The sequence below is a fragment of the Rana temporaria genome, chromosome 4 (assembly GCF_905171775.1).
Source record: "Rana temporaria chromosome 4, aRanTem1.1, whole genome shotgun sequence".
NCBI classification, from domain to species: Eukaryota; Metazoa; Chordata; class Amphibia; order Anura; family Ranidae; genus Rana; species Rana temporaria.
In genome coordinates this window covers 89,374,829-89,391,504 of record NC_053492.1, presented here as the reverse complement: position 1 = coordinate 89,391,504, position 16,676 = coordinate 89,374,829, and the positions used below count along the sequence as shown (strand labels likewise).

The 16,676-nt window shown below is 43.9% G+C and overlaps 1 protein-coding gene across 1 annotated transcript in view; it reads right to left on the bottom strand.

The window, feature by feature from the left end:
* Positions 1 to 2,276: 2,276 nt before the first annotated feature.
* Positions 2,277 to 16,676, bottom strand: part of MBOAT2 (membrane bound O-acyltransferase domain containing 2) — a 302,314-nt gene continuing 287,914 nt past the window's right edge. Inside the window, exons 11-13 of the mRNA XM_040348642.1 lie at positions 14,866 to 14,998; positions 10,815 to 10,966; positions 2,277 to 4,391 (exon numbers count right to left, since the gene is read on the bottom strand). Coding sequence (XP_040204576.1) covers positions 4,169 to 4,391; positions 10,815 to 10,966; positions 14,866 to 14,998 — 508 coding nt within the window. The 3' untranslated portion in view covers positions 2,277 to 4,168. The remainder of the gene's footprint in view (positions 4,392 to 10,814; positions 10,967 to 14,865; positions 14,999 to 16,676) is intronic.

The following is a 16,676-nucleotide window of genomic DNA, read 5'->3' as shown; positions in this document are numbered from 1 at the left end:
GACCCAGCAGAGTATGCAATATACTGCACAGCATACAAAATGGGGCAGTCTGGAGTATGTCAAATCCAGCGCAGTGAACAGAGTGGAACTGTCCAGAGTAAAGTTTGCCAATATCTTGATCGCCCTGCCTGCAGCCCACTTTATACTCTGTTTATACTGTGTTAGAAAGTGCGAGTGGCGCTACCGTTCTTTCTGAATTTCTTCTTTAGTGCGGACCCTTTTTTTTAAATCTACAACTTGGCTTTTCATTACTTGATTTATTTTCACAGTTTAATGTGGCAATCAGTAAAAAAAAAAAACTTTTAGCACATAATTCCTGATTAGAGACAGCAAATCAATTCTGCGCACATGGCAGTGCCTAGGCGCATTCCAATCATTTAGAGTGACTAACATGTGTCAGAAATATGACATCATCCAAAGCATTTCCTACCCACTTATCCTTATAATGACTGTATTATATTAATAGTGTTATCCAGAAGTAAGTCTAGGAACAGGAAAAGTTGCCCAGTCATACCTTGTGCTCTAGTATGGTGGTGCCCACACAGCACAGTTGATAGATAAGGCTAAATATATAACAATGGGATTGGGAATAGAAAAAATGTATGATTGGTTTAAGTCTGCTAAATTTCTAGCTAAAGCATACTTTATATTATATATGTTTATGAGAGGCACAAGAGTGCTGAAACTTTACTAAGCTGTTTGTTTTTTCTTTGAGCCATAGGGCTGAACAAAGGAAAGCTAACCGATTCCTCCATCCACACAAATAAGGTGGATGGAGATATCCCCCAGCAGAGGCATTGTATTCTAACAGCTGCAACCTCTGCTGTCAGAATACACTGATCATCAGCTGTACCGTATTAATCGGCGTATAACACGCACAGGTGTATAGCACGCACCGTAACTTTAAGAGGGAAGTTTCAGGAAAAAAAACTTTCCACAGCCCCCTGCGTATAACACGCAGGCACAGTTTACCCTCTATTTTCAGGGTAAAAAAGTGGGTGTTATATGCCAATAAATACAGTATATGTTGAGCGAGAAAAAATTTCCAAAATGTCCATTCAATAGAAATTGATCGAACAATTGACCTCTGTAGAGCAGGGATGGCTACATGCTCATCGAAACTGGCCGGTCCCTGCTGAACTTCGATCTTTGTATAGCCAGCTTTATGCTCTCGGCCCTACTGACCAATAAATACTCACTAGGCAAGAGGGTTTAAAGCCCATCTAAACCCAAGAATGAACATTTAATGTATTGCAGCTTACTAGTCTTTAGATGTGGTGGCTGTTATACTTTACTTTTTTCATTTTTTTTTTTCACCTTGTGATTCTACCAGTAATCAACTTTCAGTACTAAGATGGCAATGCTTGTTACCCTTCTGTATTAGAACAACAGAAACAAGAAAGGACTACAGCACCCTCCCTGCCCCTCTCCTATCTTCCATAACATAGAAGGGCATGGTTCTGAAACAATGTCATTGATAACAGTCAGCACAGGCGCAAGAATTATCGGTTCACAAGATTTCTTTAAAAGATAAACAGGTACATTTTTGAACTTCTCCAACATATATAACAAACAACTTCTGTATATTTGCAAGACCAAAAGGGACAAAAGAAAAACAATCATTGTTGGGGTTTACATACCTTAATTTGCCGAGCTAAGTCAGACATTTGCATAATTGAGAACCTCAGGATTTAGGTCTTTGGGAGAATTCATCAAGACATCTGATCGCCCATGCAGATACCTCTTGATTACTGCACAAATGTACTTAAAAGGGAACCACTCAAGTTTGAAAAATATGGAACTGCCAGAGCTGACTTGTTTTTGAAGGCGCATGTTCTAATGGTGTCACCTTTATTCTTAAGCCTCGTACACACGATCAGTCCATCCGATGAGAACGGTCTGAAGGACAGTTGTAATAGGTTAACCGATGAAGCCGACTGCTGGTCCATCGCGCCTACAAACCATAGGTTAAATGACCGATCGTGTCAGAACGCGGTGACGTAAAACACAACGACGTGCTGAAAAAAAACGAAGTTCAATGCTTCCAAGCATGTGTCGACTTGATTCTGAGCATGCGTGGATTTTTAACCGATGGTCGTGCCTACTAACGGTTTTGACCTATCGGTTAGGAATCCATAGGTTAATTTTAAAGCAAGTTTTTAGGCTTTTTTTTAACCTATGGTTAAATAACCTATGGGGCCCACACACGATCAGTTTTGACCGATCAAAACAGTCCATCAGACCGTTGTCCCTCTGGTTAACCTATTGTGTGTACGCTTACTTCACTGCTTGATCAGTCAGATTAGAACAAACTTGTGAACATACGTGTCCCAGCTCAAAGACTTACTTGGTAGTGAAGCAAGAGTAAACTATGAAGAGGTGTATGAGGTTAGGTGGTGTATGGGGTGAGATGCTCCCTTTCTGTGAGTACACCATGCAAAGACCTCAAGAAGTACAGTTCCGCCACCAAGAAGCAGTGCCAAACATATTTTTCTAAGCTGGAAACCACAGCAGACAACAGGATATATACAGGCACAAGTGCAAGGTATGGAGCCTTTACACTGGTTAATCGCTGGTGTGGAGACACAAAGGTGTATTTTGTCCTAATAGAGTGGACCACCACGGAAAATGCTAATTTGTATTTTGAGTTGAGTTCTTTTTTATCTCCCGAGAACTCTTCGTAAAATTCTAGTTTTATCTAAAGCTAGACCAAACCAATTGTGTCTGTTGTCAGATTTGCCACAAAAGATTCCAAGTTCTATAAACTAGGACTTCTATGCATTATTAAACATGAATCACATAATATATACTCCAAAAACATGGTGGTAAAATACATCTTCATACATCCATGTGACCAGATAAAAGGAAACATATACTGTATAAAACCTTTCTGCTATTTCACATAGTGCCTGCCTACATTATCAAGTAGAATAATAATAAAATGCCTAAAATAAATCCACTTCTTGGCCTTTTTAATTGGGGAAGAGTAGGGATGAATGGGGTAGGTTGTTGGGGGGGGGGGGGTATTGCACATACCTCCTGAAATCTGTGATCATTAAAAAGAGGGTAAGAGGTGTATGATCATAGTGTGATTTCCCTTTGTGAAGTCCTAGCCTGAGAGACTTTTATATCCCATAAGCCTAAGCCTGCTCTCTGCCTGGTGTTCAAAGTTGGGTAGAGACCCATGTCCACTCAGATACTGCCAGTGCATGAGAAATGTAATACTGGCTTTGGCTTCATATTGCTGCCAAGTAACCCATGAATGTGAAGCGGACATGAGAACTGTCCATTCCCAGCCTATACCTTAAAAACTTGCCACTGATGCCAAGCAGCCAGATTACAAGTCCCTGCAGTACCTAGTTCATCCCTGCAGTACCTAGTTCAAGATGATGTCTGACTGAGATGGACAGAAGCTGGTCACAAGCCAAGACTTGATCCATAAAAAGAACTTTAATACACTCTAATACAGAGCGCATCTAACTAGCTATTAGACATATAATTTCCAAACTGGAATGTCTGCTTCTACATGACACGTTTCGTTCTCCCCTTCACCTCCCAGCTCCTCAGAGAAAAGTGTATATCCTTTAAAGTACAACAGTCATTTGACATGATTGCTATGAATACAGGTTCATGTCATCTGGTTGAATGAACACAGGGTGGTCAGTCTCGTTAATCATCTTATTTAAATAAGCTCTACCTACGATTCTATAGAACTATTACAAATACTGCTTCCTCATTGGATATACTACCCTTCTTGGCAGCACCATTAGTAGAAAGATTACTTATGCTTACAACAAGTCAGTGATTTCATTCAGTAGAGAGAGGGATTAAGGCAAAAGGGTTCTGAAAGATTTTTCTGGATCTTTATGTTGTGCCCAAATTGTATAACCCCTGCAATGCCTGGAGACGTCATACGTTCATTAAAGGAATACACACGTAACATGGTCCTAAGAGCGTATGTTACAAGTCCTGAGTGCCCATTATAGAATAATGGAAATATTGTAAGGCTAGGCCCACATGGCATGGCATTGTGGGGTTGTTGAGATTCCCTTGCAGTGTTATCCTCACAGAATGTTTCGTAATACCGTCTTCTCCTGTGCACGATTCACAAACCAGTTGGAGGTTCTAAAAATTGAATTTTAAAAACATACAAAAAGTCACGTGGCAGTCATTGGTGGGCACTAGGGCGTCTCCAGGCTGTCTCTTCTCGTTGACTGCTGTTGTTGTTTGTAGTGACATGGCTGTTCTGTTCAGAAATAGGTTCTTCATTGTATGTTTTCTCCAGAGGGGGAGCAATAGATTCCTTTTCAGTGCTTCTTTTTTTCCGGGCACGGGCTGGCATAGTGAGCGGCACCAATATGCAAACAATATGGAGGCAGTAGTACCAGGAGCTTAAAAAGAAAAAAAAAAAAAAGTAAATTACATGTATTGAAATGAATCAGAAGTCAACTCTTCTTTCTGTATGTACATCTAATATATCTTCTTCCAAAAGGTGCAAAGCCCCATTTATTAGGCATCAACTGCATTACTTAGGTATGCTTTTAAACAGTCCCCAAAATAGAGAGCTCATAAACAATAAACATGGATTTACACATCCACAGATGTGGTTATTTGGATCAATGTGGGGTCTGGAACTCTAAAGCCCAACTCCTGGGTCAGGTTCCTCTTGGAACACCCAGCCATCCAAGAACGAAATCCCTATACATACCTTTTCTCCAGGTGTTGTCCAATGTCTCTTCTCCCTCCAGAGATGGTTGGATTCTAGATGCTGAGTGACTTCCAGGTACTGATAATAGAACTTTTCCCAAGACAATGTTTTGATTTAACCTGCCCACTCAAGTTATACAGTATCTGAATGTACAATTTCCTTTAGTTCTGCAGGATCTGGAATTATGCTATATTCAGCAATCATATTGTGTGGTCAGTGTTAGTTTAGAACTTCAGAATGTTCAGAGTGATGCTGAGATAAAGCAGTTTTTTTGTACTCACCATAAAATCCCTTTCTTGAGTCCAATGAGGGACATTCATCTACAGGAGCATTGGACATTGGCTACCAGAAACAAAATGTAGGCCAGCCTAACATAACCCCACCCACTACAAGCATGCATCAGTTTTGTAGCAAAGTAGCAATGAAAACATTATCACAAACATAGAGGAGCCGGACCTCTGTCCCTCAATGGACTTCAAGAAAAGGGTTCTATAAAGTAAAAAAATCCCATTTTCTTTCTCATCCATTGAGCAATACAGGAAACATTTAATCTAAACTAGAGACTGCTGGTTGCTCAAAGAGCCACCTCAAGGACCTTATGCTTGGAAGCATCAAATGAGACCAAAACATCTACCAGCTACCCCAAGATGGTGGAATGACAGTGGCGTCCTCAGGATGTGGGTGCCGGGCGGCCCTGCAGACAGAGGCCGTGGGGAAGGTGAACAGTGAGGGCAGCTAGGCTTTCTATCGGAAGGCAAACAAGCTCCACTGCCTCCTTGACCCCCGAAGATTCGAGCAGCAGCTAGTGCAGCATCCTCGGCGCCTCACAGAACCTGGACTCCTCCAACCTCCTCTCCGCCCCAACATCAACAGTGAAGCCCTGAAGACGGGCAGGAGGTGGAGGCTGCCAGGGAGCCGCTGGAAAGAGCAGACCACCTCCAATCAAGAAGTAGACTGGATGCTGCCCTTGCTGGATATCAGGTACCGGGCATCATACACAGAGAGACCTACCCTTAGACAGAGACTGGGACAGGGGGACAGAGGAGAGACTGCACTGCTTATAAGACAGTTAGTAGTCTCTCTCACACCCTTTTCCTCTCTCTCACTACCCCCTCTCTCTCAGCCCCCTCTCTCTCAACCCCTCACCTCCTCTCTCTCTCACCTCTCCCTCTTTCTTCCTCACTCTCACCCCCTTTCACTCTCTCTCGCACCCCCTTTCCCTCTCTCAGCCCCCTTTCTCTCTCACCTCCCCTCTCTCTCATCGCAAAGGGGTTAAGTAACTCCGCCAATGCCTACCAATGGAGAGGGATTTGAGGGACAATGGACCTTAATGCTTCTGTGCTCAGGCAGCGTTAAGAGCCTGTCTCACTTAAGCGAGCCTGGCAGAATTATTATTCCTATTATGGGCATGAGTGGGCCTCAGGTCTAAGTTTTGCCAAATGCCTCACAAAGCCTAGAGCCACCTCTGCAAGGAACATTCTGGTTTGCGGTGTGTGTAGGACTAGACCCATATGTTTCAAACAATGACTGATGTTCTAGAGGATGAAATGGTCTTTTGTCAATTGGGAGTAATAACAGCAGTGGCGTACCAAGGGGGGGCAGACCGCCCTGGGTGCCACACATTGGGGGAAGGGAGGTGTCAGCCCAGGGGTGTGGAATTAACCGGAGAGGAGATTGCAGCTAGGCCGTCTTAATGAACGGGCACCCCTGCAGTTTTCCAGCTTTTGTATACATTATATGTGGCTTGGCAAAGTCCATCGGGCCGGCAGGGGGCCCAGCGGACCTGTCATCCAATCAGGTCAGACTGTCTCTCTGGGTTCTTCAATATCTCTCAAGGCAGCTGGAGTTGGTGGGCTGTCTCCTCCACCCCAAAGACTCATTCACAGGCTAATCTCACAGCTGAAGGAGGAGAAAGAGAACACAGAAGCCCCGGATGTCTGCATCTCCAGGCATGCTGCACATGATTGAGCACACTTATCACTACATACAGCCCTAACATGTCACTATAATACCCTATACCAGGGATATGCAATTAGCGGACCTCCAGCTGTTGCAAAACTACGAGTCCCATCATGCTTCTGACTCTGGTGTCATGCTTGTGTCTGTCAGAGTCTTGCTATGCCTCATGGGAATTGTAGTTCTGCAACAGCTGGAGGTCCGCTAATTGCATATCCCCGCCCTATACTGTCCTAATCTGCCACTATAATACTCTATACTGCCCTAACGTGCCACTATAATACTCTATACTGCCCTAACCTGCCACTATATTACTCTATACTGCCCTAACTTGCCACCATAATACCCTATACAACTCTAACCTGCTACTAAAATACTCGATACTGCCCTAACCTGCAATTATAATACTCTGTACCATGGGCGTCCGCTGAATTTTTTTCAGAGGGGGGCACTTCTGCAGCAGCGATACACAATCGCATTTAACCCTTTCTTCAAAAGCTAGTGGGGGTTAAAAGTGCCCCGCTAGCGGCCAAATACTGCAGCTAAATTGATGGTAAAGCGCCGCTATACCGATAATGCGGCCAGCTGGCAGTGTGAAATAGCTCTTCAGATAATTCAGCTTCACTCCATGCCCATATAAATATAGCCTAGAGAATGTACAGACCCCTCCATTCAGCACAGATGGACCCCCATTCAGCACAGACCCCTCCATTCAGCACAGATGGACCCCCCCTTCAGCACAGACACCTCCATTCAGCACAGATGGACCCCCCATTCTGCACAGACCCCTCCATTTAGCACAGACACCCCCTTCAGCACAGATGGACCCCCTTTAAGCACAGACCCCCCCCTTCAGCACATACCATCCTTCAGTACATACCCCCCTTAAGCACAGATGGATCCCCCCCTTCAGTACAGACCCCCCTTCAGCACAGATGGACCCCCCATTCAGTACAACCCCCTTCAGCACAGACGGACCCCCCCTCCCCCATCCCATTCAGTACCTTAGATCAGCCATCAGTACGGCACAGGCAGCAGGTTCCCTCCCCCTGTGTATACATAAACACTGGAGGGGAAGGCGGCTTCACTCTGCTCACTGTGCCTGTGTGACATCCAGCCCGGGACTGCTCAGACAGCCCACGGCCGCGAGACTATTCAACACCTTCTCGATTTTTTAGGGGGGGTCAATTGCCCCCCCTTGCCCTATGGGGTGGATGCCCATGCTCTGTACTGCCCTAACCTGCCACCATAATACCCTATACAGCCCTAACCTGCCAATATAATACCCTATACTACCCTAACCTGCCGCTATAATACCCTATACTACCCTACCTGCCACTAAAATGCCCTATACAGCCCTAAACTGCCACCAAAATGCCCTTTACAGCTCTAACCTGCCACCATACTACCCTAACCTTCTTAATGGCACCCTAATCGCGATGTGATTTTGTGGTGTGATAAATCACACTGCAGTCGCGGCAAATTGCAATGCACAACACTGTCGCCCAAAAGAAGCTCCTGCTCCTTTTTGAGCGACAAGCTTTATGCGCTGCAGCTTTTGTCGGGGGGGGGGGGGCAGATATAGGATCCGCCATTGGGAGTCAATTGCTCTAGGTATGCCCTTGAATAACAGAATACTTTGGGATAAGCCCAGCAATTAAAGACTGCAGCGACTCAGAATCAGAGTTGATGGCTTGGAAGCTGCTAAGGCCACAGCCAATTCAGATACTGAATCTGCAGGGGAGAGTGTAGAAGCATGCATGTGACCGTTGCGATCAGAGGCAGCAAATAACCAAGCGATTTGGGTCATGAAGTTTTGCATGACCATGGTAAAACCTCAGCCGAAAGGACAGGGGGTCTAGCCACACCTAAAAGAGCCAAAGAGGACTCCAAGAATGGAACAAATTCTAGGAGCAGAGGATAACATGATTCCAGGCTGCAGACGTTGGCTCTGTCAGTAGGTACACTGCAAGCAGCTCCAGGGCCATTTGTAGAATATAAACTGAAGGTGCACCGTACAGCAGGATTGTTTTCCCCCCATGTCTAGATTTAAACATGTTGCAAATGCATGGCAGTAGAGGTAAGAGTGATAGATTTAGGAAACCATGTAACTCTGGCAGGGGTTAGATGTCTTCTTGACACAACGTTGCAGGAAATAGAATGTGATGCACATGCAACGTTCTAGCCAGAGGATGCTGTCAGCTCTCAATCCTACAGCATTAACTCCTCCCATTATAAACCCATCGGAAACGAGAATTAATAGTGCCCAGTGGACTAGATACAAGAAAGACATAACAGTTATCTAGTTACATTTAACCCTATATACCACTCACCAATGGGGTGTTATCATTGTAGCCATCATACCAAAGCAAAAAAAATGAGTCTCTTGTATAAGGAGACAAGGGCAACACAGTAGCTATCCCAATGATAAAAAGTACCGTAGTTGGGTTATGTTCATGTTGGCTTTTTGTCCAGTGGACTAGATAAATGAAGTAGCTCCCAGTGCTCAAACCCACAAGCCTACTCACTGAGTTTTCAGAAACAGGGCAAGCACTGAGGCAATGCCAATGCCTTTTGACCTGGAAAGTACTCTGTAGCTAACTGTCAATCTGGAAAATAACCATCATGGATGCCAGTACCCGACAACATCCAATGCAGTGGGGTTTGGATGCAGTGCTACAAAAGTCAGGCTGAGAAGGACCGCAACGGAAAGCTGCAATGGAGGATAAAATCTTAACAAATAGACATGCTGGTAGTGGGAGGGAGTTATACTGAGTTGGCACAACTCAGAGGTTTTACTCTAATCTGTTCACTGTTCACTGTTCCCAAGTCCAAAGAGGGCATTTGCCCCATTCTAGATCTTAAAGCTCTAAATATCTTCATGTGAGTCAGTGTGCCACTGTCATGGAAGGCATTCCAGTAGTATGGCCATCAGTAACAATGGCAGGAGAATCCAGTCCCAGTGCATGCGTGGTGTGCGCGCATCGGAGTACGGTGACGGCGTTTGGCGCCAAAACATGCTATTTAAAGCAGCCAGGTCCCTCACTATCTTGCTGTCCAGTCTACAGCGTATCCCTGGAGTATCTTGCACCTGTGTACCTGTTGTATCCTGATTACCTGACCCGGCTTCCTCTGACCACTCCTGCCTGCCACCTGCCCCCGATCCCGGCTACGTCTGACCACCGCACCTGCTCAACCACTTGCTCTGTTCTCTGCCCGCCTGTTATACCGACCCGGCCTGGACTTTGACTACCCTTTGGACTTCGCTTTGGCTTCTGATCCGCCCGCCTGTGTTTGACCCGGTCTGCTTCACCTGCTTGATTCCTGTCCCGCAAGTGCCGCATCCAGCCGGCTACTCAGCTTACTACCAGGCGCTTGTGTCCCTCTGAACTCTTGACCCCTGTCTACTCTACCAGGGGCTCCTGAGTCAGCTCCTGAGTCAGAGGCTTACGAGAGGCCGCTCCCTGCACGTTGGGCTCCACCACCAGGCTCCACCACCAGCCATGGGCATCCGCTCCATAGGGCAAGGGGGGGCAATTGACCCCCCCTGGAAAATCGAGAAGGTGTTGAAGAGTTTTGCGGCTGCGGGCTGTCTGAGCGGTCCCGGGCCAGATGTCACACAGGCACAGCGAGCTGAATGAAGCCACCTCCCCCGCCAGTGTTTATGTGTACACAGGGGGAGGGAACCTGCTGTGCCTGTGCCGCACTGATGGCTGATCTGAGGTACTGAATGGGGTGGGGGGAGGAGGGTCCATCTGTGCTGAAGGGGTAGTCTGTACATTCTCTAGGCTATATTTATATGGGCATGGAGTGAAGATGAATTATCTCAAGCTATTTCAAACTGCCAGCTGGCCGCGTTATCGGTAAAGCGCCGCTAAAAAGTGGCGCTTTACCATCGTGTTAGCTGCGCTATTCGGACGCTAGTGGGGCACGTTTAACCCCCGCTAGCGTTTGAAGAAAGGGTTAAATGCGACTGTGTATCGCCGCTGCCGAAGCGCCCCTCCCTGAAAAAATTTCAGCGGACGCCCATGGTGACAGCCACTGAGAAATAGTGAACATGCCAGCAGTGAAATATGTACACTTGGGAAAACACAGAGTTGCCTCAACTAATATAATGGCACACTTATAGGCAGTTGACTGCCACACTTACCTGTAAAACTGTAGAGAAGGTTTTACTGATAAGAGCACAAATGGTGCCACAGTATAGCTGATTGCCACTTGTGTTGCCATCCACGTCATGACATCATATACAAACTTGAGTTCAGGAGACTGTAGAAAATGGTGTCGAACATTGTTTCTAATCTGTAAAAGCAAAAAATAACGAAGTGTTAAGCTTTTAAAGGGCTATAATCCTGTTAAGGCTAAAAGCTGAATTCCAGGAATAAGAAAACAAACATAATATATATCTATATATACTGTATATAAGCATATGAGCAGTTTTACCTGCCAAAGTATTTGCATTTCCGTTCATCCAGTTCTGAGATTCACACAGCTCTGCCATACACCACAGCTCTATCTGCCAGGGAAGCAGAACGGATATTTCCATGCTACAATTCAAGTCTCCTCTTCTACCCCTCCACTGTGTGATTGGACAGTGAAAGAAATAGCAGACTGAGGCTAATAAGCTAATTTCTCGATCACTCTACTTTCTTCTTTTATTAGCACACTCCTTGCATTGCAGCACAACTGATTAGCTACTTCTGCTTCTCTCTTCCAGTCTGAGCTCTGCTCTACAAGGACTGTAAGGGGCTGATACCATGTCAAATTTATTCTGCTTAAATTAAACAAAATACATGCGATGTGGTTCCAAAGGTGAAGGTTGCTTACTGTAATGCATGCTCGGCATTAAGGTAAAAAAAAAAAAAACTTCTATGCAGCTCCCCCAGCCCGCCCTTATATTTACCTGAGCCCAAGCATGATGTAGTGCTGTGCCCGAGACAGGGGCTCTCTCCATTTTCTACCTCCTCACAGGGCAGATTGAGAACAGTGAGAGTTATTGTCTCCTGCTGCTGTCAATCAAATCCTGTGACAGGGGGGAACCAAGCAGTGCAGTCTGTGTCTATGGTCACAGGCAGCATGGCTCGGGTTCAAGCTCGCAGGTGTGCCACAATCTGAGCGGCTTCCTATGGTGGCACACCAAGAAAAGGAGGAGCCAGGAGCGCCAGCAGGATTTCAGCTTTGAAATTATATTTCTTCTCCTGCACAGTATCTAAGTAGTTAGAACTTCCACCTAGCAGCACTAGGGTTGTTAGTTCAAATCTCAACCACAGCATCCTTGTACCTGCATGGGCTTTCTTTGGGTACTCCGGTTTCCTCCCACACTCCAAAGACATTCTGGTAGGTTAATTGGCTCCTGTCTAAACTGCCCTAATTTAAGTATGAATGCGAGTTAGGGACCTTAGATTGTAAGCACCTTGAGGGCAAGGACTGATGTGAAAGTATAATATATATGTAAAGGGAAGCATATATTTATAGCGCTATATATATATATAATAATAATTATTACTCTATAAAGCAATTGCAGATATAAGCAAATATTGTCCCTGAAAATATAAGACCCTTAAAGGGAATACCATACTTAATATGCTCTTGCACTGTGACACCAATGCAAAGAAAATAAATATATATGCTTTGTTATTCAGCCACGAAATCTGACAGGGAGGTTGAAGATGACTAGTCCTACTCATGTCAATCCTAATACTGTATTATTATTTTATCTTCGGTACAATACAGTACCTTGCTGGTTAGTTCTGTATTGAATTTGATGAAAAAAATATGTAATATCGAATTATTATACCATGGAATGCTGTGAAATGTTATTTCATAAACAAATACAAAACAGACATATTATAGCGATCTTGTACAATAACCTATATGACCAAAACTCTTTTGGATACCTGTCCATCACACCTACAGTGGGGATCGAAAGTTTGGGCACCCCAGGTAATAATTTGTATTCATGTGCATAACGAAGCCAAGGAAAGATGCAAAAATCTCCAAAAGGCATCAAATTACAGATTAGACATTATTATATTATGTAAAAAAAAAGTTAGATTTTATTTCCATCATTTACACTTTCAAAATTACAGAAAACAAAAAAATGGCATCTGCAAAAGTTTGGGCACCCTGCAGAATTTATAGCATGCACTGCCCCTTTGCAAATCTGAGACCTGCCAGTGTCATGGATTGTTCTCAATCATCGTCTGGGAAGACCAGGTGATGTCAATCTCAAAGGTTTTAAATGCCCAGACTCATCTGACCTTGCCCCAACAATCAGCACCATGGGTTCTTCTAAGCAGTTGTCGAGAAAACTGAAACTGAAAATAGTTGACGCTCACAAAGCTGGAGAAGGCTATAAGAAGATAGCAAAGCGTTTTCAGATGTCAATATCCTCTGTTCGGAATGTAATTAGGAAATGGCAGTCATCAGGAACAGTGGAAGTTAAAGAAAGATCTGGAAGACCAAGAAAAATAGAAAAATAGACAGAACAGCTTGCAGGATTGTGAGAAAAGCAATTCAAAACCCACGTTTGACTGCACGATCCCTCCAGAAAGATCTGGCAGACACTGGAGTTGTGGTACACTATTCCACTATAAAGAGATACTTGTACAAATATGGTCTTCATGGAAGAGTCATCAGAAAAAAAACTCTTCTACGTCCTCACCACAAAAATCAGTGTTTGAACTTTGCAAATGAACATATAGACAAGTCTGATGCATTTTGGAAACAAGTTCTGTGGACCGATGAGGTTAAAATGGAACTTTTTGGCCGGAATGAGCAAAGGTACGCTTGGAGAAGAAAGGGCACAGAATTTAATGAAAAGAACCTCTGTCCAACTGTTAAGCATGGGGGTGGATCAATCATGCTTTGGGGTTGTATTGCAGCCAGTGGCACAGGGAACATTTCACGAGTAGAAGGAAAAATGGATTCAATAACATTTCAGCAAATTTTGGATGGTAACTTGATGCCATCTGTGAAAAAGCTGAAGTTAAAGAGAGGATGGCTTCTACAAATGGATAATGATCCTAAACACACCTCAAAATCCACGGGGGATTACATCAAGAGGCGTAAACTGAAGGTTTTGCCATAGCCTTCACAATCTCCTGACCCCAACATAATTGAAAATCTATGGATAGACCTTAAAAGAGCAGTGCGTGACAGACAGCCCAGAAATCTCAAAGAACTGGAAGACTTTTGTAAGGAACAATGGGCAAAGATACCTCAAACAAGAATCGAAAGACTCTTTGCTGGCTACAAAAAGCGTTTACAAGCTGTGATACTTGCCAAAGGGGGCAGTACAAGATATTAACTCTGCAGGGTGCCCAAACTTTTGCAGATGCCATTTTTTTGTTTTCTGTAATTTTGAAAGTGTAAATGATGGAAATAAATTCTAACTTTTTTTTTGACATATTATAAGAATGTCTAATCTGTAATTTGATGCCTTTTGGAGATTTTTCCATCTTTTCTTGGCTTCGTTATGCACATTAATACAAATTTTTACCTGGGGTGTCCAAACTTTCGATCCCCAGTGTATATGAGTTTGTTAGCCATCCCATTCTGAAACCATAAACAATAAAAATGGAGCTGCCCCCTTTGTGGTTGTATGAGCTTCCATTCTTCTAGGAAGGCTTTTTTCATGAGTGTGTCTGTGGGAATACTGTATGTGCTCATTCATTTAGCTGAAATAACCTTTGTGAGGTCAGGTATGGATGTTGGACAAGAGGACATGGCTTGCATTGGCATCAAATTCATTGTATCAGTATTCAGTAGGGCTAAGGTCTGGACTCTGAGGGCCACTCGAATTCCTACACACAAAATGTGTCACAGTATGTTGTACATTATAATAAGATACGGTCTAAAACAGACCATTTGTAAACTCTCAAGTCTGTAAACATATTACATGAAAACAATGCTCTGGTCATCCTCAGATGGCACCATCTTCTTGTACCTACACGCTCGCTTATGGATGTGACAGTTCACCACACCCCATGCCTGCACTCATCGAGCCCCATGACCTCAAAACTAGGCATCTATTGTTCAGCATCTAATGGTTGCCAAAAAAAGACAAAAAAGAAGAACAAGGGTGGATAAACAAGAGGGAGAAGTGCTTTGACCGGAGAGAAATACAGGTTATAAGGTTTATTAAAATGCTGGGTTTGCAAGCAAAAAAAAATAAATGTATCTAGATTGACTTTACTTACATTTCGGGCTGCCAGTGTCATCAAACTACCAGTGAAGAAGGTCATGTAATACCCTGGATATACACCGTGCCAAATAGCTGACAGCAGAAAAGTTTGAGCTGTAGGACTGTAGGTGGCTCTTTCATAACATACTCTGAGGAGCAAAGGAAATACAGTTATTCCCAATACACCCACACAAATGACTATTACATTTTTTATATATTTATTTTTAAGTTTTTTAAGCAGCCCTGTGGAGGTTAGTCAAATATCAGGGGTCTAAAACAGACACCCAACACCTCACTTTCGAGACAGAGAAAGAGATTGAGGACACAGATTTCTCAATTCTTCTTTTGCAGCCTCAGCTGTAGAATGAATGAACAGGAAGCACTATATACAGAGGCTCCCTGTTCAATTACAAACAGAAGCATTGGGAGGGCCACAGGGGGATTGGTTCCAGTAATTGCGCCCACTGATGCTGCTCTGGGCCCCCTGTTGAACTTATGAGGTCTGTGCCCCATACAGAAGGGCGGGTACTATTCCCTTATCAGAAGCCATATCTGCATCCATCTTAGCATGAAACAAAAATAAAATGGTTTATAGCAAAGAGAACTTAACAGCTGGAGTCAGCCACCTCTTCCAGACATAAAAAAACTCTATTATTACTTTTTTATATATATTTTGGATCGAACGGGGGAGGGATTAGAACCCCTTCAGCATTTTACTTCTATGCAGGACTTTGAGAGATTTCCCCTCACTTCCTGTTCTGCTAACAATGGCTTCACCAGATAATATGCAAGACAAATCTCTGCCTGGATAAGAGTAAAATCTGACCATTTTTTACCACACTATCCAAGAGTTAACAAGTGTGAATGGGCTTATAGGCAGATGTTTAAACCTTGTGCACAGAGTGCTTCTGACATCCAGGTCCCTGGGTACATAAAAGATAAAGACCCAGTTCATCAGTACATTTACTTTATATACATTTTACAATCTTCATTGTTCACTGTAAATAAGACAGTCCAAAGTGCAATAACCTACAACAAGCAATCAGATTTTAGTTTACTATAGACATGTCAGAGACACTTCTGACTGGCTACTAATGGTTACCGCACTTGGCACAGCATCATTGTACTTTACACCAACTTGATGAATACGTTTTTTACTTTTTCAAGCATTCTGTACATTTTAAAAAGGAACTTTACATCCTCACACCCCAACAAGCGTGAACATATAATTGCTTTTGGGCTAATTTATAAAAGCTATGCCAAAAAAAATAGCTCTAGCGTAGCCTAGGAAATGCAAACAATCCAAATATTAGCCCTGTTTTTTTATAAATCAAACTTCTTTGTACATGTTTGGTGTGTATGTAGATGTACTTTCTTCACTGCAGGTGACACTCATCCGCAGCAGCATTGCAGAGGAGAGGAAGTAAAGAGGAACATGGGTCACTAGGGAAGCTGCCACCCTATGTGACTCTGGTGGCCATGTTAGGTCAGGTAGAGTCTATTTAAGACCCTGGCTCCCAGGCTTGTCGCGTACTTCACGAATAGGTACTGTGGGGACCAGTCACCCATCTGTCAGGGACAGTATTAGCAGTAGGGAGGGGTTCCAACCGACGAGTAGGGAAAAAGCAGGGACTTGCTATCTTTCCTGGAAACCTCCCCCTTTGGGCACAGACTGGCCAGGCTCCCTCGAGACAGACACTGTCAGTGCCTCAGAGACCTGCTGTTACACTGTTTGCATTCTGTGGGTGCACCTATGGGGAATATCTCAGTTTCCCTTAGTAGCAACATTTATCTTTACCTTTGCGATGACCAATGTAGGGAACCCCC